A 27,195-nucleotide genomic window follows, 5' to 3' on the forward strand; every position below is an offset into this window, starting at 1 on the left:
ACCAGCCGTGCCCTCCTCTCAGCGTCGAAATGCCGAGCGTCAGCATTTCTGTTGATGATGGCATTAGCGCGAGCGTAAAGTCGCTCCTCGTTCCACTGCTCGCATACACATGTCTTCCACTTCAGGCCGCATGTATAGCAGAACTGGGCACCGCAGTGACAGGCTCAAGAACGGTTCAGCCGAACGCTCGGTAGAGGCAGGTATGATGGGAAGCTCACTCATATGATTGCAACCATGCTCGAGCTCCACAACGCGTCGGCAAGAGAAGCATCGCTGCCATCCGTTCTCGGCGGCGAGTTGTAGCAGAAACTGCGTAGCGGTGTCTTGGCTACAGTCTTCACCCTGGTGGTCTGCGCCTTTGCATATGGCGCATGTTTTATAAACACATCGCGGACACGTCGCTATATCGTTTTTAATAAACTCCACAGGCACGAAAGTTGAACAGGTGGGTTGGTGGCAGTACGTGCGGTTCGGGGTTGAGAACTCGACCTCCTTAGCGCGGAACTGGCCCACGAGTTTGGAGCCGAGGACGGGGCGATGGTCGTCAACGGGAATTTGCTGACCGCAACAACGTGCCGGGAAAAGAGATTCGTCTGCGAGGCATGCTTCAAAGAGACTTCGGAGGCAGTCATGGCAGTAGAGGTGGCTACAAGGACAGCGGGACAATTTCGTGACGGAGAACCTGTCCTGACAGCTGATGCAGGGTTCCTTCGCTACCTTGACGGGCCTCGCGGTGCCATCCATGTCGCTTCGCGAAGCTGCCCAGGAGGAGGACTCTGGCTGGTCTAGAGTCTCGTCGTCGTCGGCGTCTCCAGAAACGTAGAGCTTCTGAAGCTTGCAAAGCATGTCGGCGTCTAAGTCGGACACATCTTCGTCTGGGGAAGTGGTCTTTGAATTAGCAGAAGTCTGAAAGGAGTTCTGGTTGACTGTCTCGCCGCGGCTAAGGCGGAGTGCCATCTCTCTGTCGCGCTCAGCTTGCCTCTCCTGTGCAGCGAATACTGTCACAAGTTTACCATCTGTACGGGTGGCCTTTTGAATGCTCCGGCTCATGGCCCTGTCCGATACTCGTTGCTCACATGTCTTGAGTTCAGACTGGTAGGTTTCGAAGGCGAATTCCGAGTCAGGAAGACTACCTTCTTTCTGCTTGCCCTTTCTGCAATTCTTCATATGTTCTAGATCTTCGAGCTGCATCTGGATGACCAGGTGCAGGGTCTCCTCGTCGATGTCGTGACAAAGCATCTTGGCCCAATTAGATGAGATGAGTAGAGATGATTAGTGAGGGTTCGAGGTGGATAGGAGTAGGATTCATCAAAAGCCGTTCGAGTCCCGAGAGGAGACGGATGAGATGTCGTTTCAGATCGAAATTGTGAAATAGGACTCTACTGCCGGGGAAAGCTCATGGGTCTCAAGAAGAAATGCTGACAAATTACACTTAAGCAAGGAAGTATTGGAGTTGGAAGTTAAGTGCAAGATGGAGATGACTTGTTGCAGCTGGGGAGCCTGCGCCTGTTCAGAAGAATGCAGCCGGGCACAATGGTGCAGATCAGTTGGAAGCGAAGGCAGGGGCAGCTGAAATAAAATAATACGTCCTCCGGGACCGAAATCTGAAGCTCGATGCTTTTCTGTTGGGTTGCCGACGGCTTGGTATTTGACTTCCAGATGTAGACGGCCTCCTGCGTCGGAGTGGACGAATTACATGTGGGAATAGCAGCCAGCCGATGCGCAAGCTTCCAGGCGCACCCCTGGCGAGGGCACGATTGCATCATTCACTCCAACCCAAACCACAGGAACCTTCGGTCTTTGGTTGCTTTCAGATGATGCGACCAAATCGGAACTTTCCTGAGTACGCCGAGGCATACCTGAACAAGGTACATGGCCGGTAAACCCAGACACGCCTTAGGAGAAGAAGTTGTCTTGACGACTGACTGAGCCAGTGAGAATCGCCTGATAAACCTCGTCTGAACTTCACCGGGGCCCAGGGATGAGGGTAACGATAACATTTTGGCTGAACAAACTAATGTTGAATAGGTTGCAATATTATTTTGGCGGAAATGCTACCGTCGTTCTGCGACAGCTACTTGAGCATGTGAGAGTTTGTAGAGACCTTTCGACGAAGGAATCAGGGGTCTCAAATGGCCTGAGTGGAATGGTGCAAGACGGCCGGTTTTGAGGGCAACACACAACTTGCCGACAGCACTGAAGTTCGTCAAGGACAGCCCGAAAATATGACGAAGAGTTTTGGTAGCCGGGCAGTGTCTCTCCCGCTTAAATATATCGTAGTGTACCTATACTCTAATAAGGACTATAGTAGAGGTAGATAGGAATAACGATGGACGACGACGATAGCTATAACAAGAGTGATAACAAAAACGATAACAACCGCAAGGATAGTCGTCTTAGCATAGATATAGGACAGATAGATTTTATACTGCTTATGTAGTGGACAATGCCCGGATGGCCAGCTAACACTGCCCGGCTAGCAGAATTCATGAAGAATACTTCCAATCATAATGATGTTTCTTGATGCGTAAGCTCCGCCGGTGAAGTGAACTGGCCTTTTGAAGAAGACTTTGGTGATTTCTCTGAGATATAGCCTTACTTTTCTAGACCCGTGATACAAATGATTGAATGAAGACAATGCACGAATCCTACACCAGTGTTTTAGGACTTCATTGTATGCCACCATGTGCGGCGTTGTAGTTCTCTTCATAGGCATCGAGCAGGTCCTCTTCATCCCACTGGTCGCAATCGCATGTCTTCCACTCTGCGAGGCATAGATAGCAGAACTCGTTGTGGCAGCGGCAGGCTAGTGAGGTTTTGTTAGCGAATCTTGAGTTGGATATGATCGGATGGTTGCCTTACTGATGTGGTAGCATCCTTGATTCAGCTCGATAATAGCTTGACAGCGGGGACATCTCTGCCAGTTGTTCTCGGCAGCGATACGAAGGACTTCTTGGGTTGACTGGTCTTGCTCGCAGGCGTAGTTGGGGTGCGCTGGGCCTTTGCAGAGAGTACAAGTGCTATGCCAGTATACTGGACAATGACCGACGTCCCCATTGATATTGCTCGAAGGAATGAATGCAGAGCAGGCAGGGACATGGCAGTATGTTCGGTTGGGTGTCGTGTACTCAGCCTCCTTCACGCGCCATCTTTCCACGAGCTCATTGCCGAGGACATGCTCTGTGACAGGAAACGCATTTCCACAGCATTTAGGAGGGAATAGGCTCTCGTCGGTAATGGAAGCTTCGAAGATATTGATGTGACAGCCTGAGCAATACTTGTGGTTTCAGGTGGTCTGGTAAAGGTTGGTCTGCGGGTGCTCATCCATACACATGTCGCATTTCTGTGTTCGGATGGTCCCCCGCCATCTGGCAAATCCCGCGTGCATAAGAGTCTCCCACCACCTACGAGGGGTCGGACATTCCGCGCTTACATCATCATGCCGGTTCTCAGTCTCTCCAATTTGATCCTCTGCTTGGCCAACGTCCTCTTCTTCGTCGTCGTCCTCTTCGTCGTCGTCCTCTTTGAGGTCGGCCTGCTGCAATTGGAGAACCAGCTGCAGCGTAGCATCATCCATATCGTCGGCAGAGAAGTCCACGATGTCGTTGAAGGATTGGCAAGTATTTGACTAGGGAAAGAAATCAGCAGGAAGGGGCAAAAGGTAGAGAAGCTTTGCAACCAGGGCGAGACCTTGAAGGCGCACCTTGCGTATGTCTTTTGAGGGCGGGGCGCGATAAGGAGGCTCAGTGATTCACTTAGATACTCCTCAAAAGCAAGGAAAAAAAACAAGGCGTAAACAACTTTGTGATTTTAAAGAAGACATGGAGAATGACTTTTTCTCAACTATTGTGTGGAAACAAGTGAGCCTGTAAGTCTAACGACGAGAGAGGCCGGCCTTACGGACCACCGGATGAACGTCATTGCAATAGATTGAGTTTGGATGGATTGGAAAATCTCAGCATTCAAGGGGAATTGAAATGATGCTGTTGCGATGTTATTGATGAGCAAACCCAAGGGCCGGCCTCTTATCATGGGATTGAGCGTATCTACCTAGGTAGTAGTTCAGTGTTGTCGATGCACAGCACCGGGCACACGCCACTGTGACAGGAAACCGGGTGTGGATCCAAGCGTCATGCGGGGCGACGCACAAGAGTGGAGCCATTATCTAAACGCCGATCGCGATAAGGCTCTGCTTCTGAAATTTTATTTTTCGGCTTCGCCTCAGTGACCTTTCATCATCGCTGCGACCGACGGCATCTCATCAGCAAAAATGGCGGACGATGGCATGATTATGAACTTTGACCTGGGGACGGGTCCCATCAAGTCCCACGTCAAGATCCAGGGAGGACGATGGCGCGACAGAGTGAAGGCGCAGAGAATTGCGAACAAGGGCGGCGACAAACGTCCTTCATCACCATCTTCAGACGCCCCGCCGACCCAAAGATGGACGCCCGGAAACAGGAAGTCTCACAGAGCCGACAATGACGACGGCTCTCACGAGCGTCCGGCGAAGCGACCAAGAGCCGACCCTCCGATGCCAAGCTCCTACCAGACCGGCAAGCTGCCGCCAGGCAGCATCTCCAGCGGCAGGCCGAGGGACGGCCAGGTTACTTCAAGACTTTTCTCATTCAACCCGACACCGAAGACTGTGTTTGACGACCCGAACGAAGAGAAGGTTGAGGAAGTTGTGAGAGAACCGTCAAACGCGGCGTTGTCCGCCGAAGCTGCCAGTTTCCATGCCCTCGGCATCTCACGACGTCTCGCCCTGACTCTGTCGGACAAGATTCAGCTCAAGGCCCCGACTGCAATCCAGGCCAAGGTCATCCCGCAACTCATCACAGAAGACAGCGATGCGTTTGTGCAGGCGCAAACAGGTTCCGGAAAGACTCTGGCTTACCTGCTTCCCATCCTCCAACGGATCTTATCAGTCGAAGGTCAGATCAAGAGAGACTCCGGCCTCTTTGCCATCGTTTTGGCGCCGACACGCGAACTTTGCCGGCAGATTGATGTTGTCCTCGCCAAGATTCTTCCACCTTATCTAGTCAGCACGACCGTCATCGGTGGTGAAAGCAAGCACTCTGAGAAGAGCCGTCTGAGGAAAGGCGTCAACATTCTCATTGCCACACCCGGTCGTCTGAGCGACCATCTCAACAACACCAAGAGTCTCGATGTCGGTACTGTCAGATGGTTGGTCCTCGATGAAGGCGATCGTCTGATGGAGATGGGTTTCGAGGCGGAGCTGCGTACCATTGTTGGCAAGATTCGTGAGGGCGGTCTCTCAGACACGACGGCAAATGGTGTCTCTCTCGCTGGTCTGCCGAAGCGCCGTATCACCGTTCTGTGTTCCGCTACCATGAAGATGAACGTCCAGAAGCTTGGCGAGATCAGTTTGGAGGATGCCGTACACGTCACGACATCTGAAGAGGACCAGGATGGCGCTGAAGAGGTCAAGTTTGAGGCGCCGGCGCAGCTGAAGCAGAACTACGTTATCGTCCCTGCCAAATTGCGACTCGTTACTCTCATCTCGCTCCTCAAGTCAACATTCTCACGCAAGGGTTCGGTAATGAAGGCCATCGTCTTTTTATCTTGTGCCGACTCCGTCGACTACCACTTCGATCTCCTCCGCAAACCACAATCCGAGGATGAGAAATCCTCGGCCAATCCCTCTGGAACAGCAAACACCGTCGCCCCAGCCGGGTACATCACGTCACCAGCCAACACCAACATCGTCCTTCACAGGCTACACGGCTCCCTTCCCCAACCCGTCCGAACGGCCACGCTCGCGTCCTACAGCAGCTGCAAAGACCCAACAGTCCTTATCACCACCGATATCGCTTCCCGTGGTCTCGATGTGCCCTCCGTCGAACTTGTCGTCGAATACGACCCTGCTTTCGCCGCCGCCGACCACGTTCATCGCATCGGTCGTACCGCTCGTGCCGGTCGCCCCGGAAAGGCCGTCCTGTTCTTGATGCCTGGCTGCGAAGAAGGCTACATTGAGCACCTCAAGGCCAAGAACGCCACCCCTCCTAAGCCCGAGCTTTACGACACTGTTCTGCAGCGCGGCCTTACAACACCGATGGAGTTCCCCGTCGAGACCGATGCTAAGCCCCTGCCCGCAACCGACAAGAGCTTCAATGCTCGTGCCGAGAACCTCCAACTCCACCTCGAGCAGCGCCTTCTCCTGCCGTCGAGCAAGACTCTTCTCGACGAGGCTCGTAAGGCGTTCCGCTCTCACATCAGGGCATACGCTACCCACGTCAAGGAGGAGCGCGTTTTCTTCGACATCACGGAGCTGCATCTGGGTCACATGGCGAAGGCCTACGGTCTGCGTGAGGCGCCGTCTGGTGTCGGTCGCGGCGACCACAGCGGCAAGAAGACTGTTATGAAACAGAAGGCTGCCGGCAGGCGTGGCGAGAGGAAGTCGTCAGGCAACGCCATGGAAGACATCAACACTGGTGGAGGCGAGGAGCCAAGCGAGATGGAGAGAAAGATGAAGGCGAAGATGAGGATGGTCATGAACGCGGCCAGCGAGTTCAACCTCGGTTGAGTTGTCTTTGTGCATGGGTGTATGTTTGGCAGTAAAAGGTTTATAGACAAAAGGTCATGTTTATAGCGATTAAAAGGTCATATACCAGACTGGGTAATTTTATTTGTCGACACAAATGCTCTTGCCTCTGCACCTTCTGTGATGGAAGCTGCTATCGAAAATATGCAGCAATCGAGGCTGGTCATCCCCCGCAAAATTGTTAGTGCTACTTTAGCTCACACAGCACTGGACCACCCGGACGGCTACCTAATCTCACCGAAACCGTTCACGAAGCATCGACCTTGAGACGCTGAATCCATTTCCGCGAAGTCTTCGAGAACCCGCGCGTCGCAAATCGAAAGCTCACCCTCAAAACTCATAACATGTCATTAATAGGGATCAGCGTTGGTCAATCTTTACATCGCACGCGACCGCAACCCCTCCAAACATGACACGACGACTGCCCTGGGCGCGCGACGACGTCGACCCAGTACGAACACCCGCGAAAGCCGCCACCAAGCCGTCGACGTCTCGTTCAGCAGCGACGCCGCAACGCGCCACGCCAAAGCAGAAGGCGACACCAACGTCGCGCAACTCAAAGCAACAATCGTCACGGTTGAATGGCCTCCTCAGAGGTAGGTGCTCATCACTCACGGCAGCGCGGACGCTCACTCAGATGTCGCAGACCGAAGTGCTTCAACCTCACCACCACCACAGCCCATACCGGAAATGTGAGCTCTCTGCCTAACCAACACGTTCGTGCAGCACTGAACCTCTCGCAGCTTCATGATTGAAGGCCTAGAAAATGACGACAAGTATCGCATGGTCGAGGACGAACTCTTCACCGTCGCCGGCCAGTTCACAGCGCATCTCCACGCAGCGGAGTACCAACGCCTCAAAACGCAGACGAAATCTCAGAACGCGGAGACGATCAAGAACATCTCCCGCCCCGTTGTCGGATCCCTGACCGAGATTGCGAGGAGACGTCAAGAGGAGCTGCTCCGTCGTAAGAAGCAGCGCGAGGCGCTCCGCAAAGCGAAGAAGGAGGCCGGCGTCGACGATGAGAGTGGCGACGAGACGAGCATGCCGTGGCACGGCACCTCGCTGCAGGGGTTGATGGACAGCCCGCAGAAGAAGGAGGTGCCGCTCACGACGCTGACGAGGGCAGACTCGGGGACGAAGACGAGCTTGTTTGGAGGAGTGATCAAGTCTCAGAGGAGATCTGCACCTGTGAGCAGAAGAGAGGATTTGGAAGAGGAAACGGAGTCTGAGAGCGATGACCTTGGCGGCTCGGTGAAGGCCCCAACGAGCCGAGAACCGGTGAGGTCAGCGCAGGTATCGAGGCCTTTGCCAAAGGATCTGGCGCGGTCCACAGCGCCGGCTTCCAAGGGAGCGGGAGCCGCTACTTCGCTTGGAGCCGCGAGGCATGCTTCCCGTGTATCCAAAGAAAGACAGACGACAAGACCAACAAGCAGCTCCTCATCGAATAGCACAACAAGAACTGCAACGCCAGCTGCCGATGATGGTGACGACGAAGACGACATCTTCACGCGCCACAAGAATCGCACTGCAAGGGCAAGAACGCCACGGCTTGGAGCTGAGAAGCATACATCATCAACGGCAAGACCGATGAGCAGCTCCTCATCAAACAGCACGACTGCAACGACGACGCCTGCTTTCGATGACGGCGATGACGAAGATGACGACATATTCACGCGCTTCAAGAATCGCACTGCAAGGGCAAGGCCACCACGGCGAGCGCCCGTGAAGAAGGCGGAAACTCAGGACTCGAGAGATATCATTCCATCATTCTTATGAGCTCGACTCCTCACACAATTAATGTAATCTAATAATTCAATACCAAGAAGGCTTGTCATTCACCCATATCAGACGGCATTTTCTTCAAGCTATCGCTACTTTAAGGTCTTAGCAATGGTGGTGCTCATCGTCAGACTCCTCAACGGTTGCTATCTCCCGCTTCTGACTTTCTGAACGCTCGAAAAGGTTACGACCTGTTAGCTTCTTGATGAGATTGGTGCCGTCCAGAGCAAGAGTCGAGAGCACATGAGCGGTGGTCTGTGGACCAAGTTAGCTATGCAACACAGGTGAGAGGAACGAAAGCCTTACCTTTGCGTTCACCGTCAGCTGGTCCAGGTCCGGGTTGTTGATGTTGTCGCATGCTTGATGATAGCAGGGATCCTGGGCAGAACCTGTCCCCGTGTGAAGACCTCCGATTGGCTTGTTCAACACCTGCCAGAACGACGCATAGTCACTGCCGTTGGTGAAGCGCGCCGCTGTCACGTCGATACCCTTAGAGACGAAGTCGGCGGTGAACAGCTCCTGGATCACGTCCGAGCCGGCCGGTGCGGGGACGCCGTAGGCGGCACCGTCGCCGTCGAAGACTCCGTAGTAACCCTTGGACACCATATCGAAGTTGAGATACGCCAGGATATTGCCCGCCTCGGCGGCGGTGAGGTTGTTGACGTAGTAGCGCGAGCCGATGAGGCCCTTCTCCTCCGCACCCCACCACGCGAATCTGATCTTGTTGTTCACGGAGTACTTGGCGAGGGCTAGGAAGAGCTCCAGAAGGAGTGATACGCCAGATCCTGCTGAAGTTAGTCTAGTGGTTCTCATGGCTACACACGTGAATAAGATGACACTCACCATTGTCGTTAATACCTGGACCCCAAGCAACGCTGTCGAGATGAGCACCAAGCTAGGCATCATTTAGCAACGCGTCAACTTCTAAGAAGCAAACAAACTCACAACAATCACATTCTCGGAATCTCCGCCTTCTGTCTCGGCAAAGACGTTCTGCGTCACCCGACGATCAACGTACTCATCCTCCCAGAACGTCGCCGTCAAAACCTCTCCAGCGAGCAGACGCGTCTCCAGCGGGTCTCCAATATACTTATTGACAAACCCGCTAGGAATGAACGTCCCGTCATCAGCCACCCCAAGCGAACCCGCCGTCAAATTAAACTGGAAGTCCGGAATCGCAATCACAGCGCTCGCACCAGCCGCGGCAGCCGGCTTCATGATACTGGCGTACTGCGAGCTGCGGCTGTACCCGTCGCACAGCGTCTCGCGGACCAGGACGATCTTGCCGGCCACATCGCGGCCGTCGTACGAGGACGCGTTGCAGGCGTCTGAACCCTCTGGTCCGAGGACGAGCTGGCCCGTGATGCCCTCGGCGGGCGTCGCGGGCGACAGCGTGAGCCCGTACGCGACGAGGGCTTCGCCGTTGACGGTAAGGTTGGCCCTGATCTCGCTGCTGAAGACGGCGGAGAAGTCTTGCTTCCAGACTTTGGCGCCGGAGACGCTGGAGATGCGGTCGTAGACGTAGTCGACGGAGGCGGCGTAGCCTGGGAGGCCGAAGGCGCGGTTTCCGCCGTTGGCTGTGGCGATGTCGCTTAGGGAGACGAGGTTGGCTTCCAAGCTGCGGAATGTGTCAGTTGCGACATGAGCAAAATCTTCGACTGTGACAGCGCGTACTTGTCTCTGGTGATGGCTTCTTGGAAGCTGGCCGAGTCGACGAGGGGCTTGTCGTCTTGGCGCTTTTGCAGCGAGCATGCGCCCAACGCGACCCAGAGGGCGCCGGTGATGGCCAAGGACCTCATCTCGAACGGTTCTTTACGGGCGGGAATGAAGGTGAACTTGTGACACCTTAAAGGAACATTGAGATCTCACAGGAGCGGGTTCCCGTTTTTTTTAAGATAATGGCGGCCTTCTTTCTTTCTTTCTAACTTTTCTTCGCAGTTTGCCGCGCACCTTTTTGACTGCCACAGCCGAAGAGCGGCATGGTATCATGTCGTGTTCGGTGGGACCCCTGGACGGGTGATCGAAGAATGAGGAAGGTCGCAGCGAGAAACCCGGGCTCTAATCCCGATTTCATTATCAGAACCGACCGAGTCCGCCACAATGTTGACAATGCCAAGATGCCAACCACCACAGAAATCATGCCTTGGAAATCGCGACATTCCGAACATGGTGTTTTGAGAACAATTTGGGTGTTCGGATGCTACAGCGCCTCGCTCTCGCTTGGCTGACCCAGAACCCGCGAATGATCGACCGGGAAGTCAGATCTTTCCGCCAAGCCTTTCTTGCAGGGGTCACTGACCAGGGACTCGACGGCGAGGGACGTTTAAGTATCACGATCGTGAGTCTCGGGAATAATTTCATCTAACATGCTATGTTACAATGCTTGCCTAACATCAACCGAAAGGTATCTTTCTTGCTGTCATCTCAGAAGCTTGCATTCCCGCTGAGGGAACCAAGACCAAGACTCGTCTGCTAGAAGTGGAGGTGTCTCTATCCCCAGATCTTGGTTCTTGGCTCTTTTGAACTTTCAATGATTACTTCAGAGCTTCCACGACATCATCCATGGATACTCCTTCGAGTCTCTTCATTGCCTATTATGATCAAATCGCTTACCACCCGTTCGCTAAGCGTCCCTAGAGGTGTCCTGGCAGCCCAATAACATCATGCAAGGCCCATAAAACAGAATTAAAGTACAAGAAGACCGGGGTCTCAACATTTGTTGCAAGCCGGGAGCCGAGCTTTGGCGGTGTAGGAAGGTATGCCAACATGCCTTGATATTGAACGGCGCAGAGCGTGCGGGGAAAACTCGACCCTACAGAGAGTGTTTTTGAAATGGTCTGATTTCATGCTAGAAACCTGAGACATGCTCCTTCTATTTCTCGCGTGGGAGAGCCAAGAGATTTCGGTCGGGAGCACCGATTCGGCAACGAAGACAGTTTCAAAACCCTCAGCTAGACCCGAGGTCTGTGGAGGTCCTGAAAACGTAAATCACAGAGAAATGAACGAATAGGAGGATAATACGACCGCCGCAATCACATCCCTACCGGGGCGCTAGACGTTGCGGCAGAGGAGCGGGCCGCTAAAGAAGCATGTCTCAGGGTATTTGGAGACAATTTGCGTGCCGCACTCCAATGCAAACTACTTGTTGTAAGACAGGATATCAGAATATGACTGCGCACATATGCGCGTTACCGTGGTACCCGCTGGAAGCGGTGAACTGCTTCCGGTGTGGGGAAGCGGCTGGCTGAAGTTGACAGGACGACTGTTTCGGGAAATAATATGAATGTTTGTGCGAACTGTCAACAGATTTTTGTCTTGGCCTCGGCGCATACACGAAAGACAGGTCAGCTAACACTCATTATAAAAGGGACACCAGCTATCCATCTCCTCGACAACCTGCTACCAATGCAGTCAAGACCACAGCAATCCAAGATGCATCTCTCCGCTTTCTCCTCACTTTGTCTCGGCACACTCGTTGTCCTGGGCTCACCAATTGTCCAAAGACGCGATGTAGGTCCCAATAATACTTTTGTAATCATTCTCATATACTGACCATCCGCTGAGTAGACCGATCTTAACTCCACTCGTTGTCCTGACTTTTGCGCCAACACAGAGACGACAACCGATTCGGATCCGGCGCTGTATGTATGCGGCGACAAGCGTCTCGGGCCTGTCACGCTGCCTTCCGGAATCCCGCTTGAAGGCATCGCTGGCATGGGCAGTACATATCGACGCTTCGGCGGGCTCTGCCCTGGCGAGTTTCTCGCCAAATACTGGAACACGACATCTAAATGGTTTGACTACCCGAAGCATGAAGGCTACAGTCTCGACACCGCGGGCGAAGTTGCAAAGTTCAATCTTACGCTCAAGCGGGGAGATTTCATCGACCGGTTCGGCAGCGAGAACGGCACATACGTAGCCCCGGCAGGCACACCATATGCCCTACGTAGCTTGCCGCCAGTAAATCTCAATGCCAAGCCGGAAGCAAAATACCCGTACAACTATTATGTGTACATGGTCATGAGGAACATGGTGGTAGAGGGTGGTCCCATTGCGCCGTGGTTCGGCCAACAGGGATTGGGAATACAGTTTCTAATGCCGGATCATAAACAGCTTTGGCAGCTGGTCGAAGAGGGGTATTTAGCGAGAATTGATTTGAAGACGGATCCGTATTGGTAAAACGTTCTTGAGATTCGATCTTGTATCTACCACAGAGAAAACTATTAGTCTGGAGCAAATCCCAGCGACCTGAATAACATGACAATGCACAATAACCCCAGAATCTCTTAAAACGATGTTTTTAGCATGCAAAAATCCAGAGTAGACTAAAAGATGATTCAAACAGCTGGGCTTGGCAAATAGACCTAAGTTACTATTGGAGCATCCCCTGTCGCTTGAGCTAAGAGCATGAAGTCGCCTGGCAAACTCGCGGCCGAAGAAAGCAAAGTAGAAAAAAACCGTAAGATATGTATGTGTGACGAAAACATTTACATAGAAGCTTCAAGTGTTACTTATGCGCTCGAATCACCTTCTGTCGCAAGCAAGATCAACATGAAATAAGGCAGACGAATAGGACAAACAAAACACACAGGTGGAAGGACTGTGCTGCAAATCGCGCTTTCAAGGAAAATCGTTGAAGTTTGTTTCATACACGTTGGTAATTGCCCTGTTTTGATGCCTAGGAAACTTCCGGAACTTCATGTGCTTGCTTTGCATCCTCATCTAGTGAGTCATTCGAATTTCATTCACCTTGAAGCAACTGTACTGGAGCTAGCGATATTCAAGGCTGTTGATAGAAAGGCAGGCAATGAAATTATGGGTTGTGGGGAATTGAGTGACACAAAGTTTTGCTCGTCAGTCCATTTATTTGAGGCACTATCAAGAGCACCCCGTCACCAAATCTCAAATATGCGCTCTTTCCATAATAGCCCTAATCCCACGATGGAAAAAAACTACACTGCTTCAGGGCTGGCATCACACCCGTGGCTTCATTTTGATCCTCTTCATTTACTCTTTGGGCTGCGTAGACCACGGGTCCATGCCTGTATCAGACGTGTGTCTAGCGTGTCTAATCATATGTGAACTGCCATGCTCGCCTGGAAACGGGAATATTGTTACTTCTACAGCCTGAAAGTGTCAAAGGATTGGATTTGTTCACATTTCTGACAGTATCTTCGGTCATGACTCTAGTTGTACTGATGAGAAAATCTTCAATGGCATCATTTCGAAGCCTTTGAGTTCGATTCTTATTCCTTTTCATTACATTCTGATTTTGATGTTTGCCTCAGATCGCCAATGAAAGTAGAGTTGGAGACCTTATCTTTGTTTCTGGGACTTGTCGAGACGCCTTCCATGTCCACGTTCCTGACTAGGACTTGTATACCGAAGCGGTGTGTTCGACATTGCTCAATCGGACGAAGCCAGGCCCTGTATCAGAGCTACCCGATGCTCCAGATTATTCTGGAGCAGGGACTTCAAGGACTTAGAGAGACCCAGGCAAACTTTAGCATCAATCGTAAGGGACGAGGGAAAGAGCCGAACGAGAGATTGGCGCCAAGACCTTCGGTCTGTTCAAGAAGAAATAATCGAGCAGTTTGAGATCTCGCTGGAATACTGGAATCAACCCTTGACGGACTGTGGTCGCTAGAAGCTTTTGCAAGGCCCCTTAGAGTTAAACTTTAGAGACAGAATGCCGACAGAGATCTTCCGGCTGCCCAGGATCGTATTGACTTGGGTATCTGACGTTGTTTGGATGTTGAAGCAGAAGCAGGGCATGCACAAGGCTACCTTGATAGAAGGTCATCATTATCGAGACCGAGACAGATCGGAACGCTGATAGTTTTATTGATCTCTGTTTCATCAGGGCGAGAATGCTCCAAACACTTATGCTTCGAATCTTTAGACAGGTTTCCCACTAACAGCTAGTGATCCATATTCTTGAGAGCCTCTACCTCCTGCCCAAATCTTCCTCCAGTCTCGCGCCTGCCGATCAAATCCCAGCTTCTCTTCACCTTCTCTCCAGGGTTATAAAAAATCCAATCTCCACACTTCTATTTCCTCTCTTACCATTTCCCTCTCCCAATTCCAAGCCTCATACTTTTCACAATCCCACAGCTCTCAACAACACCCCGGGACCTGACAAAGGTATGCACTGCCTGTTGCGCCCTCAAATCCCTACTTTCAATCTAACAAACATTTGTACCAGACAAATACAATGGATTCACACTCACGCGCTGCCTTTACGGACCGCGTCATGAATGCAAGTCTTCAGGAATGCATTGTGGGATCGCGCGAGGAAGCCTCTGCTACAACAGGAGCTGCAGACCGCGCTGCTATGTGGCAGCAAAGAGGAATCGAGTTGAACAACGAGATAACCAGACGAAAACGCGCCATCGCCAACGAGATGAGCCACAACACTCAGCGTGCAGTTGCAGACGAACGCCGGGCCCAAGAGGGCAATTCCAACCTTGCTTCCTCCGCTGTCTTGGCCCCTGCCCAAGCTCCTGCCACTGCTTCGAAAGCCATCAACAATCCAATTCTGGCCCAAATCTCTGCCAGTGCCCCGGCTCTACTCGCTTCCGTCCCTGCCCATCTTCAAGCTGAGGCTGCTGCCTCCTGCGCTGCTCATCTTGCCGACCTCGATACCAAGGCGGCTGCGGCTTCAGCTGAAGCTGCAGAGTCTCCCACAGATGCAGACCTTGCTTCTAAGGCAAAGGTGGCTAATGAAAGAGCCAAGAGAGCCCATCAGCGCGCAAAGCTTTCTACTAAGGTCTGTGTGCACTATCACGACAAATATTCGTTCAACGATACCCTGCGCCGCCACCTCAAAGACATTCATTACAAAACTCTGGAGCCATACTGCAACCTTTCTCAGGCTGATCAGAATGCCGTCGCTACCGCCAAGGCCCCCTGAGTATATAGGTGGAGAGTGGTACACGGATGGTTGGACAAAGCACTATGCTCTTTGCGGTCGCTGAGCATAATAAAAAACATTCTTAGGCACTTTCGCTGTGAGTCACGACAATACAGCGTCTCTTTTACAGATAGCGACACCGAATAAAATCAATTTGCGACAGTGATTCTGAGTTCTTTGGTTTAATTAGTATTTTCGCATTTGAGTCTGCTTCTATTTTTGTGTTATTTAGCCAAAAGAAAACCACCAAAACCTTTCACAGGGAGCAGGCAATAATCATGAGATCCATGAAGCTTCTGGAGTCACAGGACTTAGCAATTCTACGCCTAATAATTCTAAACAGCTCACCTACAGAATCATGTCATGAGAAGCTTCTTGCCAATGTTAGAAGACACTGTTAGTGCTAATGCTTTCTATCACGCAAGCAATAATCTTTATCCTCACACCCTTATTTCTTATACTTAGGAGAGACCTCTGCCATCTGCCTCTTGTGCTCTCCCTTCTCGACCATGTCCTTGATAGCCTCGTCGGCAACCTTCATGGCCTGAACTCCGGCCGGCGCTCCGCAGTACACAGTAGCCTGAAGAATTGCCTCCTGAATCTCGACTTCGGTGAGTCCATTTCTAATGGCTCCTCGAATATGAATGCCGAACTCAGCCCAGCTCTTCAATGCAATGAGCATTCCGATATCTACAGATTGTTAGCGATAGCTTATACCCGGGTCTCAAGTCACTCACTTAGCAGGCTTCGCTGCTTGCGCTCGAGGCCCGGGCGAGACCAGATGTTTCCCCAAGCCCATCTTTTAAACACGCATCAGCTCAATAAACCTAAGATGACAATTTGGGGCGGCCTCTTACTCGGTGATGAGCTCCTGCTGGGCAAAAGCAAACTCGCTGGAGCCATTTCGCATGGCATTATCGACGTAGCTCTCCCCGACTACCTCACGGCGGTTCTTCAAGCCCTGCTCCCATAACTCGGCACGTAGCTTATCAGTGTTCTCGGACGACATGTTGCTGATTGGTATCTAGTCTGTTTCTGCAATGAGGATGGGCTCACGGTCTGTCGAGAGATGGATTTGTGAGTTGTAGAATAGTTTAATTGAAAATGGGCATGAAATAGGAGAGACGTCTTGTTATTCCGGATTCGGCACAGCCACGTGCTAATTGAGGGGTCATTTGGGACCTTAGCTGGAGAGAGTTTTGGCGTTCCGATCCGCAACCGGGGGAAAAATGTACACCCCGCGTTACCCCGATGTTCCGCACGGAATTGTGGGACTATCCCGATGGTATTCCGAAAAGAATGCAATTAGTTTAAAGTAAACGATTTTATCATGAAATGAAATCTCAATTTGAACTATGTGATATAGTGATATACATTTCAACTTCTGTTGCAGTTGATTGCCCGGTTGTAGTCTGAAATTTATTTCTCTAAAGGCCTCTACTAACCCACTACTTGACGTTGCCCAGAATATCTGATCTCTGTTCTTGAACAAGACTTGAAAGCTAACAACCAACCTTCAATTATAGCTTTCCGTTTCGCTTCTAAATTCCCTACATAATACACTCTGCGGAATTTCAAATGCCTATGTTTTCTCTATTGCTGACACTCGCAGATGCATCATGCAGGATCTTGAGACCATGAGCTAATTGATTGACCGTCCTTCCTTGGATGCTCAGTCAAATGCTGTTCCACAATCCAGTCTTTGATGTGAACTGATATGAGTTCCATACATGCTTGATATCCGAGGTCTCCGAATATCGTACGGTATACAAGCACAACATCAGGGGCAATTTATGAATCGGGCGGTTTATGAGAAGGACATCTAGAGACAGGACTGCAGGGATCTACAGCCTCTAGCATATTATCAACAGACGAAGAATCTTCATCGATCCATTGAGCTTTTCAAACTATCTTTTGTCACGTCCTTGGGTATCGAGAAACGTCGTATGGTCGAGTTGAGCCACCCTGACAGTTGGTACTCGACTGTGGGCTAGCATTGCAGCATCACTCCAGTGGCAGCGCAACTGCAATTTTACTTGTCGTGGCTGAAAATCTTACCATGATGTTTTTAGGTCTGGCTTGAGTGTAAACGCGTATTGTATTTAACGCATGCGGCTGACGACTGCTTCATTCATCTGAATCGCAGCGGCCCACGAGCTTAAGTTGTCTGTTGCCCATTGCTGGCTGCCCTACATGCGGGTTCTCCGGCAAATGATCCGCCGAACCACTCAACCTGATACACCGTCTCTCTATTTTGGTCGTTACGAACCAGCCCGTTGAGCGCATAGGCCAATTCCATCCTGATCCGCGCCTCAGCCTTGGCTATTCCCTGTAAAAGCCCCGTAGATGGAGCCCTCCCTGACTCAGTAAACGAACGTCGGCTCCCACGCGCATCCAGCCAACACGAAACTCCCGATGAGTAAATGTTTTCGTCAGATATCCAACAAGCTGTTCGGCACCCACTTTGCTGGGGATCAACAGGAACTGGACCACTGATTTTGCCTGACAGATAGCGCTAGGCCGGAGACATGACGTTGATTTGGCAGGTAAACCAGGGCATCAATTTCCGGGATCCCTGGTCTCGGTGGACCCGTCTTATCGTCGCTTCGTATTTGACAGCCTCCGCGCATCCCTCGCTGGTTCCGGGGAATTCATTAATCTCCAGTTTAAGCAACAAGGAAGCCCCAAACGATTGAGCTTCAAAAGATCCGGATGTCCGCCCTTGTCGCGTGCGGCTGAAGTCTCTTCTCTTGTAATTTTTTCACCTCTCACCTCATCCGCCGAACACCGCTGCCGCCGTCCGACGTATCCAAGATGGTCTCAAGTCTCTCAGCGGCGCTCGCCCTAGTCTCCACATTGCCATGGGCCTCGGCTGCCTCGGTGGCCACGCGTCAATCTACGGGTGACGGCGAGTGTCGCGACGTCCACGTCTTTCTCGCCCGCGGGAATAACGAGCCATATCCGGGCCGTCAGGGAAAGCTCGTCACAGCCATTTGCGACGGGCTCGATAGCTGCGATTACGAGGACATTCAGTTTTGGAACCCACTGGAGGCGCCATACTGCCAGTCTGTGGAAGAGGGTGCTGCGAACGGCACTGCACAGGTCACCGCGTACAACAAGCGGTGTCCGGACTCGAAGTTGGTGTTGAGTGGGTACTCACAGGGAGGTCATGTCATCGGCGATATCCTGGGTGGTGGAGGTGGCACGTTCTTCCAGGGTTGCCAACAGACCCCGAACGCTGGTCTTGACGCAACGAAGGCTCCTGGAAACAAGAGTGAGTAATGAGTGATAGCACTTTTGGATTTGAGAAACTGACATTTCAACCCCAGTCTCTGCGGTGTTGATCTTTGGTGATGTTCGACACACCGCCAGCCAGCCGTACAACTACGAGTCGGGATCCGGAGCTAACGGCCTCTTCCCCCGTCCGGATGACCAGCTCGCTGGCATGAAGGCCTACGCTGCTTTCTTCCGCTCGTACTGCGTGGAGTCCGACCCGATCTGTGCCGGTGGCGACACGGCCGCCAACCATCTCAACTACTTCGACATCTACTCTGGCAGTGCTGGAAAATGGGTTCAAGAAGTCGTTGGGGCCCAGACGACCAGCTCTTCTACGAAATCATCAGCAACCTCGACCAAAGCCGCATCAACCTCGGCTAGCGCTTCCGCGAGCGCCACGACAGAGATCACCTCCGCTGCACCGACCACGGAAGCTGCATCAACCGGAGGATCTACCCCAGCCCCAACATCCGATAATGCCGCGGCTTCTTCAACCCCTACGGGCGCCAGCGCAGCCGGCGCTTTGGATTACAACAAGATGCTTCTCAGCCTGGCCGTTGTCGCTGGATTGATGATGGCCTGCTAGACGACAACGCAATTATTTATGACCACGATAGATCAACGTCACAACATGGAAGCATTGACCGCTTGTTTTTGAATACCCCGAAGAGACATATCACGAAGGACAAATAATCACACGACATTGAACATAATGAGCACATACTGGCGCAGAAGGATCTTTTGAAAGAAGCATAAATGCCATAATTCTGCTCTGGGGTCATCAAGCCTCACGGCAGCATCCTAGTGCCCAGTTCCTATCCAATCTCGGCATCAGAAAACACGATGGAGGCGTAGGTGGCTTTGTAGAAGAAAAGAAAAACAATCCAAACTTTATCTCAGTCAAACATTCGTTTTCTGACTTTGATGTCGTCGACCTAAAAGCGGTCCGTTCAAGCGACCTACCTCATGAAACTACCTACCTCCGAGCAATATTTACCTGCTAGTCTAGCCCGCGCCCGGACAGAAGAGGCCGATTTATATACCAGCATCTAACATTCCCTGTTTGAACTTCAGAATACGTCGGGCGTCCATCCTTCTCAAAACAATCGACGGAAGCCGACAGAATGACCATCATTGAAAAGGAGACCAATCTGCGAGAGTCGCGGGTACTGCAGAGTATTAGGATTCCGGACGCCAACGCCGAAGAAGACTTACGCGTACTTTATCAGATCTTTGACCCCCGGGAAGAGTCATGCGAAAGCTGCAAGTATTCTGTCTTCGTCGCAGTTGACATCGGCATCTTCGGTGGTGTTCGTATGGACGGTCTTGCAATCTTTAGACACGGCGAAGCTCGGCTCTGCATCCAGCATGGGGCTATTACCTCGCAGCGAGGTTCTTTCGGTTTTGGAATCCTACTAAAACGAGGGATCCTGCATCACACATGAAGAAACTCGTACGTGGCGGATGAGAGTCATTCTCGTCCACAACGGCCTGGGATTGCCAGGCTGGCGGAAGTCCTTGGACCATGGCAAATTCAGTTGTTGTCTCAACACAAGCCAGCTTACTCGCGAGATATTCGGCTCTCTTGGCTCCCTTAGCGAACTTAGACCGCAACTGCCAACTACCACAGGGAACGCTGGGAACAATGCTAACGTCACGCTGAGGCACCTTTTGCATCTGGGAATGGAGATCACTCAAAACAACACTCAGACAAAGAGAATGGAGATGCTTGAGCAGGCAGCGCTGTTTCCCGGAAAACCCCCAGAAAAGTCGCCGACCGAGGCGGCAATGCTCAAGAGAGAACTCGACCAAGGCTTGTTGGCCGAAGAAAGGGAGAGAAAAGCCAAGAAAAGAGCCGAACGCTCAAAGTGCACCCAGAAAATCTTTGAGGAGATGAGAAGGGAGTTGGTCACTCTGCGCAGCGGGGTCGACTAGGTTGGAACCGGCCTGGCTTTACTCCTGGAACAGCATAACATCGGACAGGAACCTCACGACCTCATGTGCAAATGAATAATGAGAACGTTCGAATCGTATTTCAGCCTCCACCTGCCCACAGCTATGTATGCTTAGGACCAACATTGATCCGTCCTCAGCCTTCTGAAGTAATGCTTCTTGCCAGTCAAGCTCTTCAGAAATCTGCATCAAGGTAATTGCTTGTTCTGAGTCGTGACTTACTACTGCAACCCACATCATTCCTGCGGACAGCCGAGGCCCTTGATTTTCAGGAGGTCAAGCTCCGGGCCGAGCTTCTCAATATTGCAGAGTTCATCCTTCTTCCCGTCAAACACAGAATGCAAGGCGGTCCTCACGATGTCAATGGTGAGCTGCCCAGCGCGGTCGCCATCAATAGTACCGAGGAAACCCTGGAGAGCAGCGGTGTAGTCCGGATTCTTCAAAAGTTCTTTGATCGGGGGAAGTTGAGGCGCATCGAGAAACGTCGGGTGCATTGTACCGTTGATCGTGACGATAAGTGCAGGGCCCTGGTGTTTGTCGTACGTTTCATTCCAAGAGGGAACCCCAGGGAAAACTGTCTGGGGCAATACCGGCTGCCCGGCTAGAACAAGGAGCTTGTCGCTACCTTCGGTGGGTACTGGACCGTACATGGCGCCGTCAAAGTTGAGCCCCCCGAGAACACGGTCGTCAGTGAGGATCGTAGCGGCAGAAGTCGCTCCTCCGAGTGAGTGGCCGTAAACAAAGACCTCGTCAGAGTCGATTGACGCCCCCGTGCCAGCCACAAGTTGAGCAGCTACATCGGGGGTTTGCAATTGATCGATGACGAAGGAAAAGTCGGCTCGTCGTGTCTGTGAAATTGAAGTTAGCGTTTGATGGATGCAATAGACGATGAGTTTCCCACCTCGACAAGCGACTCTAAGTAGGCCGGGGCAAGACCTCCTGTCGCGTTGACCACGCCGTAGACTACGCTTCCATCCGGAAATTCGACAACGCCGGTCTCATACGTATGATCCAATGTGAGAACAACATAGCCATAACTAGCAAGAGACCGAGCCAGAACGCCGTACATATGTCTTGAGCCCCCAAGTCCCGGAGAGAACAGCACTACTGGGTACTTCTTCCGTGACGCGTCGCGTCGGGACTTGCAAGCTTCGCCAACCTTGCAGAATGCCATCTCGAGATTGTCGAAGAAGTCGTCGGGAAGAGCGAACCCGAGCGAGGCGGAAAACCCTGCCATTGCCTTGGCGGTGATGGGTGTCATGTAAGGGACCACATCGTCCGAGCAGTTACCCTTCTTCACGGGGATGAATGCTGATGTGGCAACGCGTCGTTTCTCCGGCTTATCCGCCGGTGCCAATGGATCCCATCTTGCTGAATCCTCGAAAGCTTGCACCTTGCGGGCGACCGAATAAGGACCGGGAGGTCCTTGGATGAGGACGGCCGAGGCCACAGAGATGAGTGCTGTAAAGACTGAAAGATGCATGTTTGGTCGACTTGGGATGCAGCGAATAATCAGAAGATTTGGAGACGCGAACGGTATTTCATATTTAAAAAGGAAGACATTTTTCGTATTGGGGCGTAGATGCTGACGGACATTCCTTCGGCTGGGGTTATACGAGCTGTCAGATTCAGTAATTACTGTGAAAGGAAATTGCAAGTATGCTAACGCGGACCGGATCTCGGCGTGGCTGTGAGCAACTAAGCGCGCAATGAAGTTCACAAGGACCGATGAACACCACTCGGGAGCGACGGATCGAATAATCCTAGAAATTCAGACCGTCTATCACTGATTCCAGGCATACAAAATCGCTTCTGGGTGAAGGGATTAGAGCTATGCTGACCACTAGTCCTAGCTCAATTGAGTCCTAGGAGCAACACGAATACAACCATCGTGCCATCGTACCATTTCTTTCCCGAGCTTTCTTCGGCTAATAGTAAGACATCGGTTCAGCAGTAAATTTGACGTCAGCCAAGCAACCTCAGGGCTCAGCTCCCTAGGCAGCACAGCAGCCGAATGGGACTTTTGTACCATCCATTCCTCCCTCCAATGAAGCCAATGAAGGAAGCAACATGGCTTCGCCCTGAGGAGGCTTGCAGATGCGGACCGCCCCGCTTGTAAAACCGAAGACGGAGTCCGGTATTCCCGTCAATTCAGACCGTTGATCTCTGAGAAGATTCAACGAACAGTGGAACTCCGCCCAGGCCGCGGCGTGGCCAGCTACAGACGATGGAGTAGTCTGAGCCAAGAAAGTTTTCGCAGACCTTAAATGGACGTCTTCCCGTACTTTAATATGACGGAAAATCCGAATGGAATCATTGCTGTGAGCGCCAGTCTGAAGTAATTCTACGGAATGGTCAATGCAAGGTATCTGTCACGACTACCAGGTACACTCCCTACACAAACTAAGATGTTTTTCGATTTTTGAAGGTGACGGGCAGTATTATAGATGAAGCAGCCAGAAGAAACGTACGCCGGATTGACCTCCAACGAAGCCGTCTACAGTGATCCTGGACTTCCACTGGCCAACAATGCGACAAAGACTTCCCCCAATGAAGCTGAGCATCTTTAATCACTCAAATCCGTTTGAGCAATCATGTTGCGACCTCCAAAAGAGTGGCGGCAGGGTCTTTTGACTCTATTTCTGAACCGCCAGCATGCAGGACGTGACAGTGGCTGCCTAGGCCAACCGACGCCTGAACCTGGCTGCTACCCTGGCATCAGCCAACAATCTTTCCCCAAGACAGCAGGGTGAGCCCACAACACCATGGAGAAATGCAACCCAGCCTGTTCCTGAGGGGCAGAAATGAACCACAGTCGGTTAGTGCGTTGCATGTCACAGCACTTTAGTTCTGAGCTCACAGGCTTTAGCTTCGATAAGCTCATTTGTGCAAGGGTTTCCAGTGCTTGGCAGTCATTTTTGAAGCGATTGATGTTGACGATTGGCTGGAATCACGTAGGCGCGAGAAGAATTGGCGAGAGCCTGGCCACCCCGGGAGGCAAGAATTTCAGCTATTTCATCTGCCCAATGTCGAATAAGTAGACGATAGCAGTCTCCACAGAGTCAATGCCAGCCTACTCATTCTCCTATTTTCTCGCCGTCAGCCGAACCTTCAGGCGAGGCTTTTAGCCACTAGGACACAAGATGAGGAAACCCGATGCATCATGGTCATTTCCTTTGTCCCTGCGACGCAGCACTTCACCAGACTCCCTCAACCTTACCCGCCACAGCTTAAACCAGCGTGCACCAGAGGATACATCTTACCGGCCAAGAGAAAGCTTCCTCGGCAGCTCGGGGGCTAGCGACTCAACACGAAACTTCAGAGACAGAGAAAGCGGCTCCAAGGACTACAAGCGCGTGTCTACGAACGAGAAAGGATCGGCCGGCGCCAGATTCCCGAAGCACAATGTTTCCACGTGGACCGCTTTGGCAGACGCCGCTGCAGTCATGCTTCCTCTCGGTGTTCTGATCTTCGTCATCTTGGTCTGGAGATTACACGGTACTCGGACCACCGAGGAGACTGACAGAAAGTGGCGGAACGCCATTACTGTGGTAAGTCGATGTTCACGCGCTGAACTTCAACCGCAGTGATCTAACAGATGGATTTCTAGCTTGCTACTATCTTCCCGATTCTCTTTGCAGCTGTTGTTGGAAGATTGATGGCTGAAGCTGCACGATGGAGACTCGAGAAAGGATCCAGTGTCGGCAGCCTGGAACAACTAATGGGAAGCCGTACTGTTGGCGCCACACTGCATACTATGATTGAATTTCGCACAGTCAACCTCCTCGGATTCGGCTTAATCTTTATCTGGGCTTTCTCACCTCTTGGGGGCCAGTCAATCCTGCGAATGCTGTCCTCAAGATTCATACCCGAGTTTTCGACTACGGATCTCACGTATTTTGATACGGGCGCCAACAATCAACTCAATACCTTGCCTGTGGCCAGTACCGCGTCCATAGTAGCGATAGCCAATGCTGGTGTTCTTGGATACTTGGCAACAGTGTATGCCTCATTCGTTGCCCAGCCCGACTCCATTCAGGTCGATACGATGGACCATTGGGGAAACGTCAAGATTCCCTTCCTGGACCAAAATGCGCCCAACAACTGGACAGAAGTGCCCCGCAATTCTCAAGAAGTTCAATACTCATCTTTGGCTGGAATTCCTCTTAAATACTCGACCGTTGGCAACGTAACATTCGCGGTCGAGAGTAGCTACGTCCATCTCGATTGCAACAACATCACGAAGTTTCCGATCAGCTTTCCGCAGGATAACATGACGAACATTACGAGCGGATTTTGGGCCAACAGTCATACATATAGTGACAACATTTTGAAGGCCCCCAATGGGACGTGGCGCGGGGTCAAGAATCACGTCAACAACACACAAAACCTAACGACTTGGGCCATTGCACTTGACCGATTTGTCGACCCATTTTGGGCAGATCAGGAAGTTCAAAATGCTCGTTTGGTTGAAAAGCTCAACACCACCGACGTCCAAGCAGACGTCAGGGACGGGTTGAGACTGTTTGTGAATGAGACGGGCATCGAGGCTGGCGAGGCGAACTTGCTGCTGCAGATCATCATCCCTAGCATCAAGCCTACCCGGACGCCTGAAACCAAACTCGAAGCTGTCTGTGGTGTTACACAGAGGTACGTGGAGTCTCGTGTGAATTGCACGTACGTGCCCGCTTCTGGCCGTCACACCTGCGCGGTAGTTGCACAGCGGCCATCCCAGAAGCTGCACGCTCCTGAGGCCATCTCGATTCTCTCTCTTCCACACCTCTTCTATTACATTTCGAAAGAATTCCCTCTAGCGGCAACAGGCCGGCCCCTTGGGGGGTTTCCCGACTTTTCGATCCAGTACCTGAAGGATCCGACATTTAAAGAGCTTAGCTCGTCGCCGGACGTCAGCCTTGATGATCTCCCTGACGATAAGATCGGGATCCGCCTAAACCAACTTCTCAACACGTATCTGATGCTCAGTCAACAAGAGCTTCAGATTACTAGCAGTACTCTGGGTCAGACGGCAAGTTTTGAACCGAACATCACGATCTCGTCAGAAGTCAGTAACCTAGTCGAAGTGTTCCAAGTGTCGGCCTTGTGGATTGGGTTTTGCCTTGTTTCGTGTCTTATTCTTCTCGCGTGTGGCATTTTAAGCGTCGTATTCACACACTTGGCGCATGGCCCTGAAGTTCTGGGATACGTCTCCACCTTGGTACGTGACTCGAAGTTTATGGACTTGCTCATGAATACCAGCTGGATGGATGGCACGGAGCTCACAAAGGAGCTGAGATCACAGCGTATCAGATACGGATACACGCATCATACTATGGGCGGAGAACCATTGATGGGTGTCGGTTACCAAGCAGATACGGAGCAGATTAAGGATTTCATCGCTCGTCATCAGGATAAGTAGATGACCAAACCTTTCGAATGATTCTTGTCAGGGATCCCTGTTCAATTAACAGAAATTTATCTCTGTAATGTTGTTATGTCGCTCAGGTGTAGCCAGATCACCCGCCGCCTTAACGAGGTATAGGAAACACTTCATTGAGGCTGTCGGTGTTGCATTTGCTCCTGATCTTTGATGGGTTTTCGGCAGGTCACAAGTGAAAACAGCTCGTGAACATTAGTTTCTGAGTTTCTCCCTGCGTTAGTACCGCGTCATTTCATACACACTGAAGAGCCAGCTTTCTTCAGGACATGTGTGTGTGAATATAAGCAGGTTCAGGCAGAGTGTGGCATCAGCTCGTACATCGAAGTCAGATGAGACCCACATGCCTAGCCTGAGATAACACAGCATTCGGATGCGAACCATGTGAAAACGCATGATAGCTGCCGTTCTGTTGGTGGCCTTTCCCCTCTACTCAAAAAGCAGCGAGAGCTTAAGCCTGCTTGGTGGGCCCAATCATGCGACTGATCCCTGATGTCGCCGTCGGCGCTGTATGGCATTTGCGCTCCGACCAGCAGTTCGGGTGGAGGTGCACATCAAATTTGTGCAACTATGATGTGTCGTGTGACCACTGGCAGCTGACCAGTACCCAATTGGTCAAATGGCGGGCTGTAATCAGTCTTTCAGTCTTTATGTGGGCTGATACTAGCTGCAATTGAGGAGATTTCTTTTCATCACAAGTGTGCACGGATCCGCGACTCTATCCTATTCGTTCCTGCGGAGATGCCGGGTCTCGTTCTTGCCGCACCGGGTAGACCATTTCGGCGCTGGCCGTCTGCGCGTCAGGAACTCACGTCTGACTATCAATCACTCATAAGACAAGTTTAAATGAGGCCCAGAACCCTGTATATATAGTTGAAACTAGGTTATGCATGTTGGAACTCGATCTCGCTCTCGGTTCAGAGCTCTGAACAACATGACTAGCCGCTTATCTCGACTTTGTGAAGGGAAGAAATGCCATGCATTACTTTCTTCCGGAAAAAACAATGAAGCCTCAAATTCGTAAACTACCCGAATGCAACGCGGTTGTGGACACTTGATTGATGTAGGGCTGGAACTACGACGGTCCATCGCAGGCGATAGGCAGTCAATCTTTGCGAGCGAAGCGAGCGGGGGAATCCCCTGGGTGGACATTTGGGGTTGTATATGCGTTGCCGCTTAGGCGAGTGTTACGTGTTAGAGACAGGGAGACCGAGTCGGGAGATGATCGCACGAACCCTCAGCCAGGTGGCTATGGTTGTGGGGAAGGGGTTC

At 51.7% G+C, this 27,195-nt stretch overlaps 9 protein-coding genes across 9 annotated transcripts; 5 read left to right on the forward strand and 4 right to left on the reverse strand.

Annotated features, from left to right (window-relative positions):
- Positions 1–218: 218 nt before the first annotated feature.
- On the reverse strand, positions 219–1,239 carry CGCS363_v004518 (uncharacterized protein; the record flags this gene model as incomplete). Its single annotated transcript, XM_036636367.1, has 2 exons — positions 219–401; positions 718–1,239. The coding sequence occupies 2 exons, from the start codon at positions 1,237–1,239 to the stop codon at positions 219–221; spliced, it is 705 nt and encodes a 234-aa protein (XP_036497862.1).
- Positions 1,240–4,270: 3,031 nt separating this feature from the next.
- On the forward strand, positions 4,271–6,547 carry DBP7 (ATP-dependent RNA helicase DBP7; the record flags this gene model as incomplete). The annotated part of the gene is made up of 1 exon (XM_036636368.1): positions 4,271–6,547. One exon carries the CDS (start codon positions 4,271–4,273, stop codon positions 6,545–6,547), a length of 2,277 nt encoding a protein of 758 aa, XP_036497863.1.
- Positions 6,548–6,974: 427 nt separating this feature from the next.
- CGCS363_v004520 (uncharacterized protein) lies at positions 6,975–8,344 on the forward strand (the record flags this gene model as incomplete). Its single annotated transcript, XM_036636369.1, has 3 exons — positions 6,975–7,161; positions 7,212–7,257; positions 7,309–8,344. 3 exons carry the CDS (start codon positions 6,975–6,977, stop codon positions 8,342–8,344), a joined length of 1,269 nt encoding a protein of 422 aa, XP_036498800.1.
- A 108-nt stretch (positions 8,345–8,452) lies between these two features.
- Positions 8,453–10,146, reverse strand: LAP2-0 (putative leucine aminopeptidase 2; the record flags this gene model as incomplete). The annotated part of the gene is made up of 5 exons (XM_036636370.1): positions 8,453–8,602; positions 8,654–9,132; positions 9,191–9,242; positions 9,293–9,965; positions 10,022–10,146. The coding sequence occupies 5 exons, from the start codon at positions 10,144–10,146 to the stop codon at positions 8,453–8,455; spliced, it is 1,479 nt and encodes a 492-aa protein (XP_036498795.1).
- A 1,633-nt stretch (positions 10,147–11,779) lies between these two features.
- Positions 11,780–12,526, forward strand: CGCS363_v004522 (uncharacterized protein; the record flags this gene model as incomplete). The annotated part of the gene is made up of 2 exons (XM_036636371.1): positions 11,780–11,857; positions 11,915–12,526. 2 exons carry the CDS (start codon positions 11,780–11,782, stop codon positions 12,524–12,526), a joined length of 690 nt encoding a protein of 229 aa, XP_036498255.1.
- A 3,182-nt stretch (positions 12,527–15,708) lies between these two features.
- pcaC-1 (4-carboxymuconolactone decarboxylase) lies at positions 15,709–16,269 on the reverse strand (the record flags this gene model as incomplete). Its single annotated transcript, XM_036636372.1, has 3 exons — positions 15,709–15,950; positions 15,998–16,059; positions 16,118–16,269. 3 exons carry the CDS (start codon positions 16,267–16,269, stop codon positions 15,709–15,711), a joined length of 456 nt encoding a protein of 151 aa, XP_036498254.1.
- A 1,805-nt stretch (positions 16,270–18,074) lies between these two features.
- Positions 18,075–19,122, forward strand: axe-2-3 (Acetylxylan esterase 2; the record flags this gene model as incomplete). The annotated part of the gene is made up of 2 exons (XM_036636373.1): positions 18,075–18,534; positions 18,590–19,122. The coding sequence occupies 2 exons, from the start codon at positions 18,075–18,077 to the stop codon at positions 19,120–19,122; spliced, it is 993 nt and encodes a 330-aa protein (XP_036498802.1).
- Positions 19,123–20,725: 1,603 nt separating this feature from the next.
- Positions 20,726–21,972, reverse strand: CGCS363_v004525 (putative 1-alkyl-2-acetylglycerophosphocholine esterase; the record flags this gene model as incomplete). The annotated part of the gene is made up of 2 exons (XM_036636374.1): positions 20,726–21,337; positions 21,391–21,972. 2 exons carry the CDS (start codon positions 21,970–21,972, stop codon positions 20,726–20,728), a joined length of 1,194 nt encoding a protein of 397 aa, XP_036498801.1.
- A 1,660-nt stretch (positions 21,973–23,632) lies between these two features.
- On the forward strand, positions 23,633–25,905 carry CGCS363_v004526 (uncharacterized protein; the record flags this gene model as incomplete). The annotated part of the gene is made up of 2 exons (XM_036636375.1): positions 23,633–24,040; positions 24,100–25,905. The coding sequence occupies 2 exons, from the start codon at positions 23,633–23,635 to the stop codon at positions 25,903–25,905; spliced, it is 2,214 nt and encodes a 737-aa protein (XP_036498807.1).
- Between the last annotated feature and the right edge of the window lie 1,290 nt (positions 25,906–27,195).

The sequence above is a fragment of the Colletotrichum siamense genome, assembly GCF_013390195.1.
Source record: "Colletotrichum siamense strain Cg363 chromosome Unknown KSG_Cg363_contig03, whole genome shotgun sequence".
NCBI classification, from domain to species: Eukaryota; Fungi; Ascomycota; class Sordariomycetes; order Glomerellales; family Glomerellaceae; genus Colletotrichum; species Colletotrichum siamense.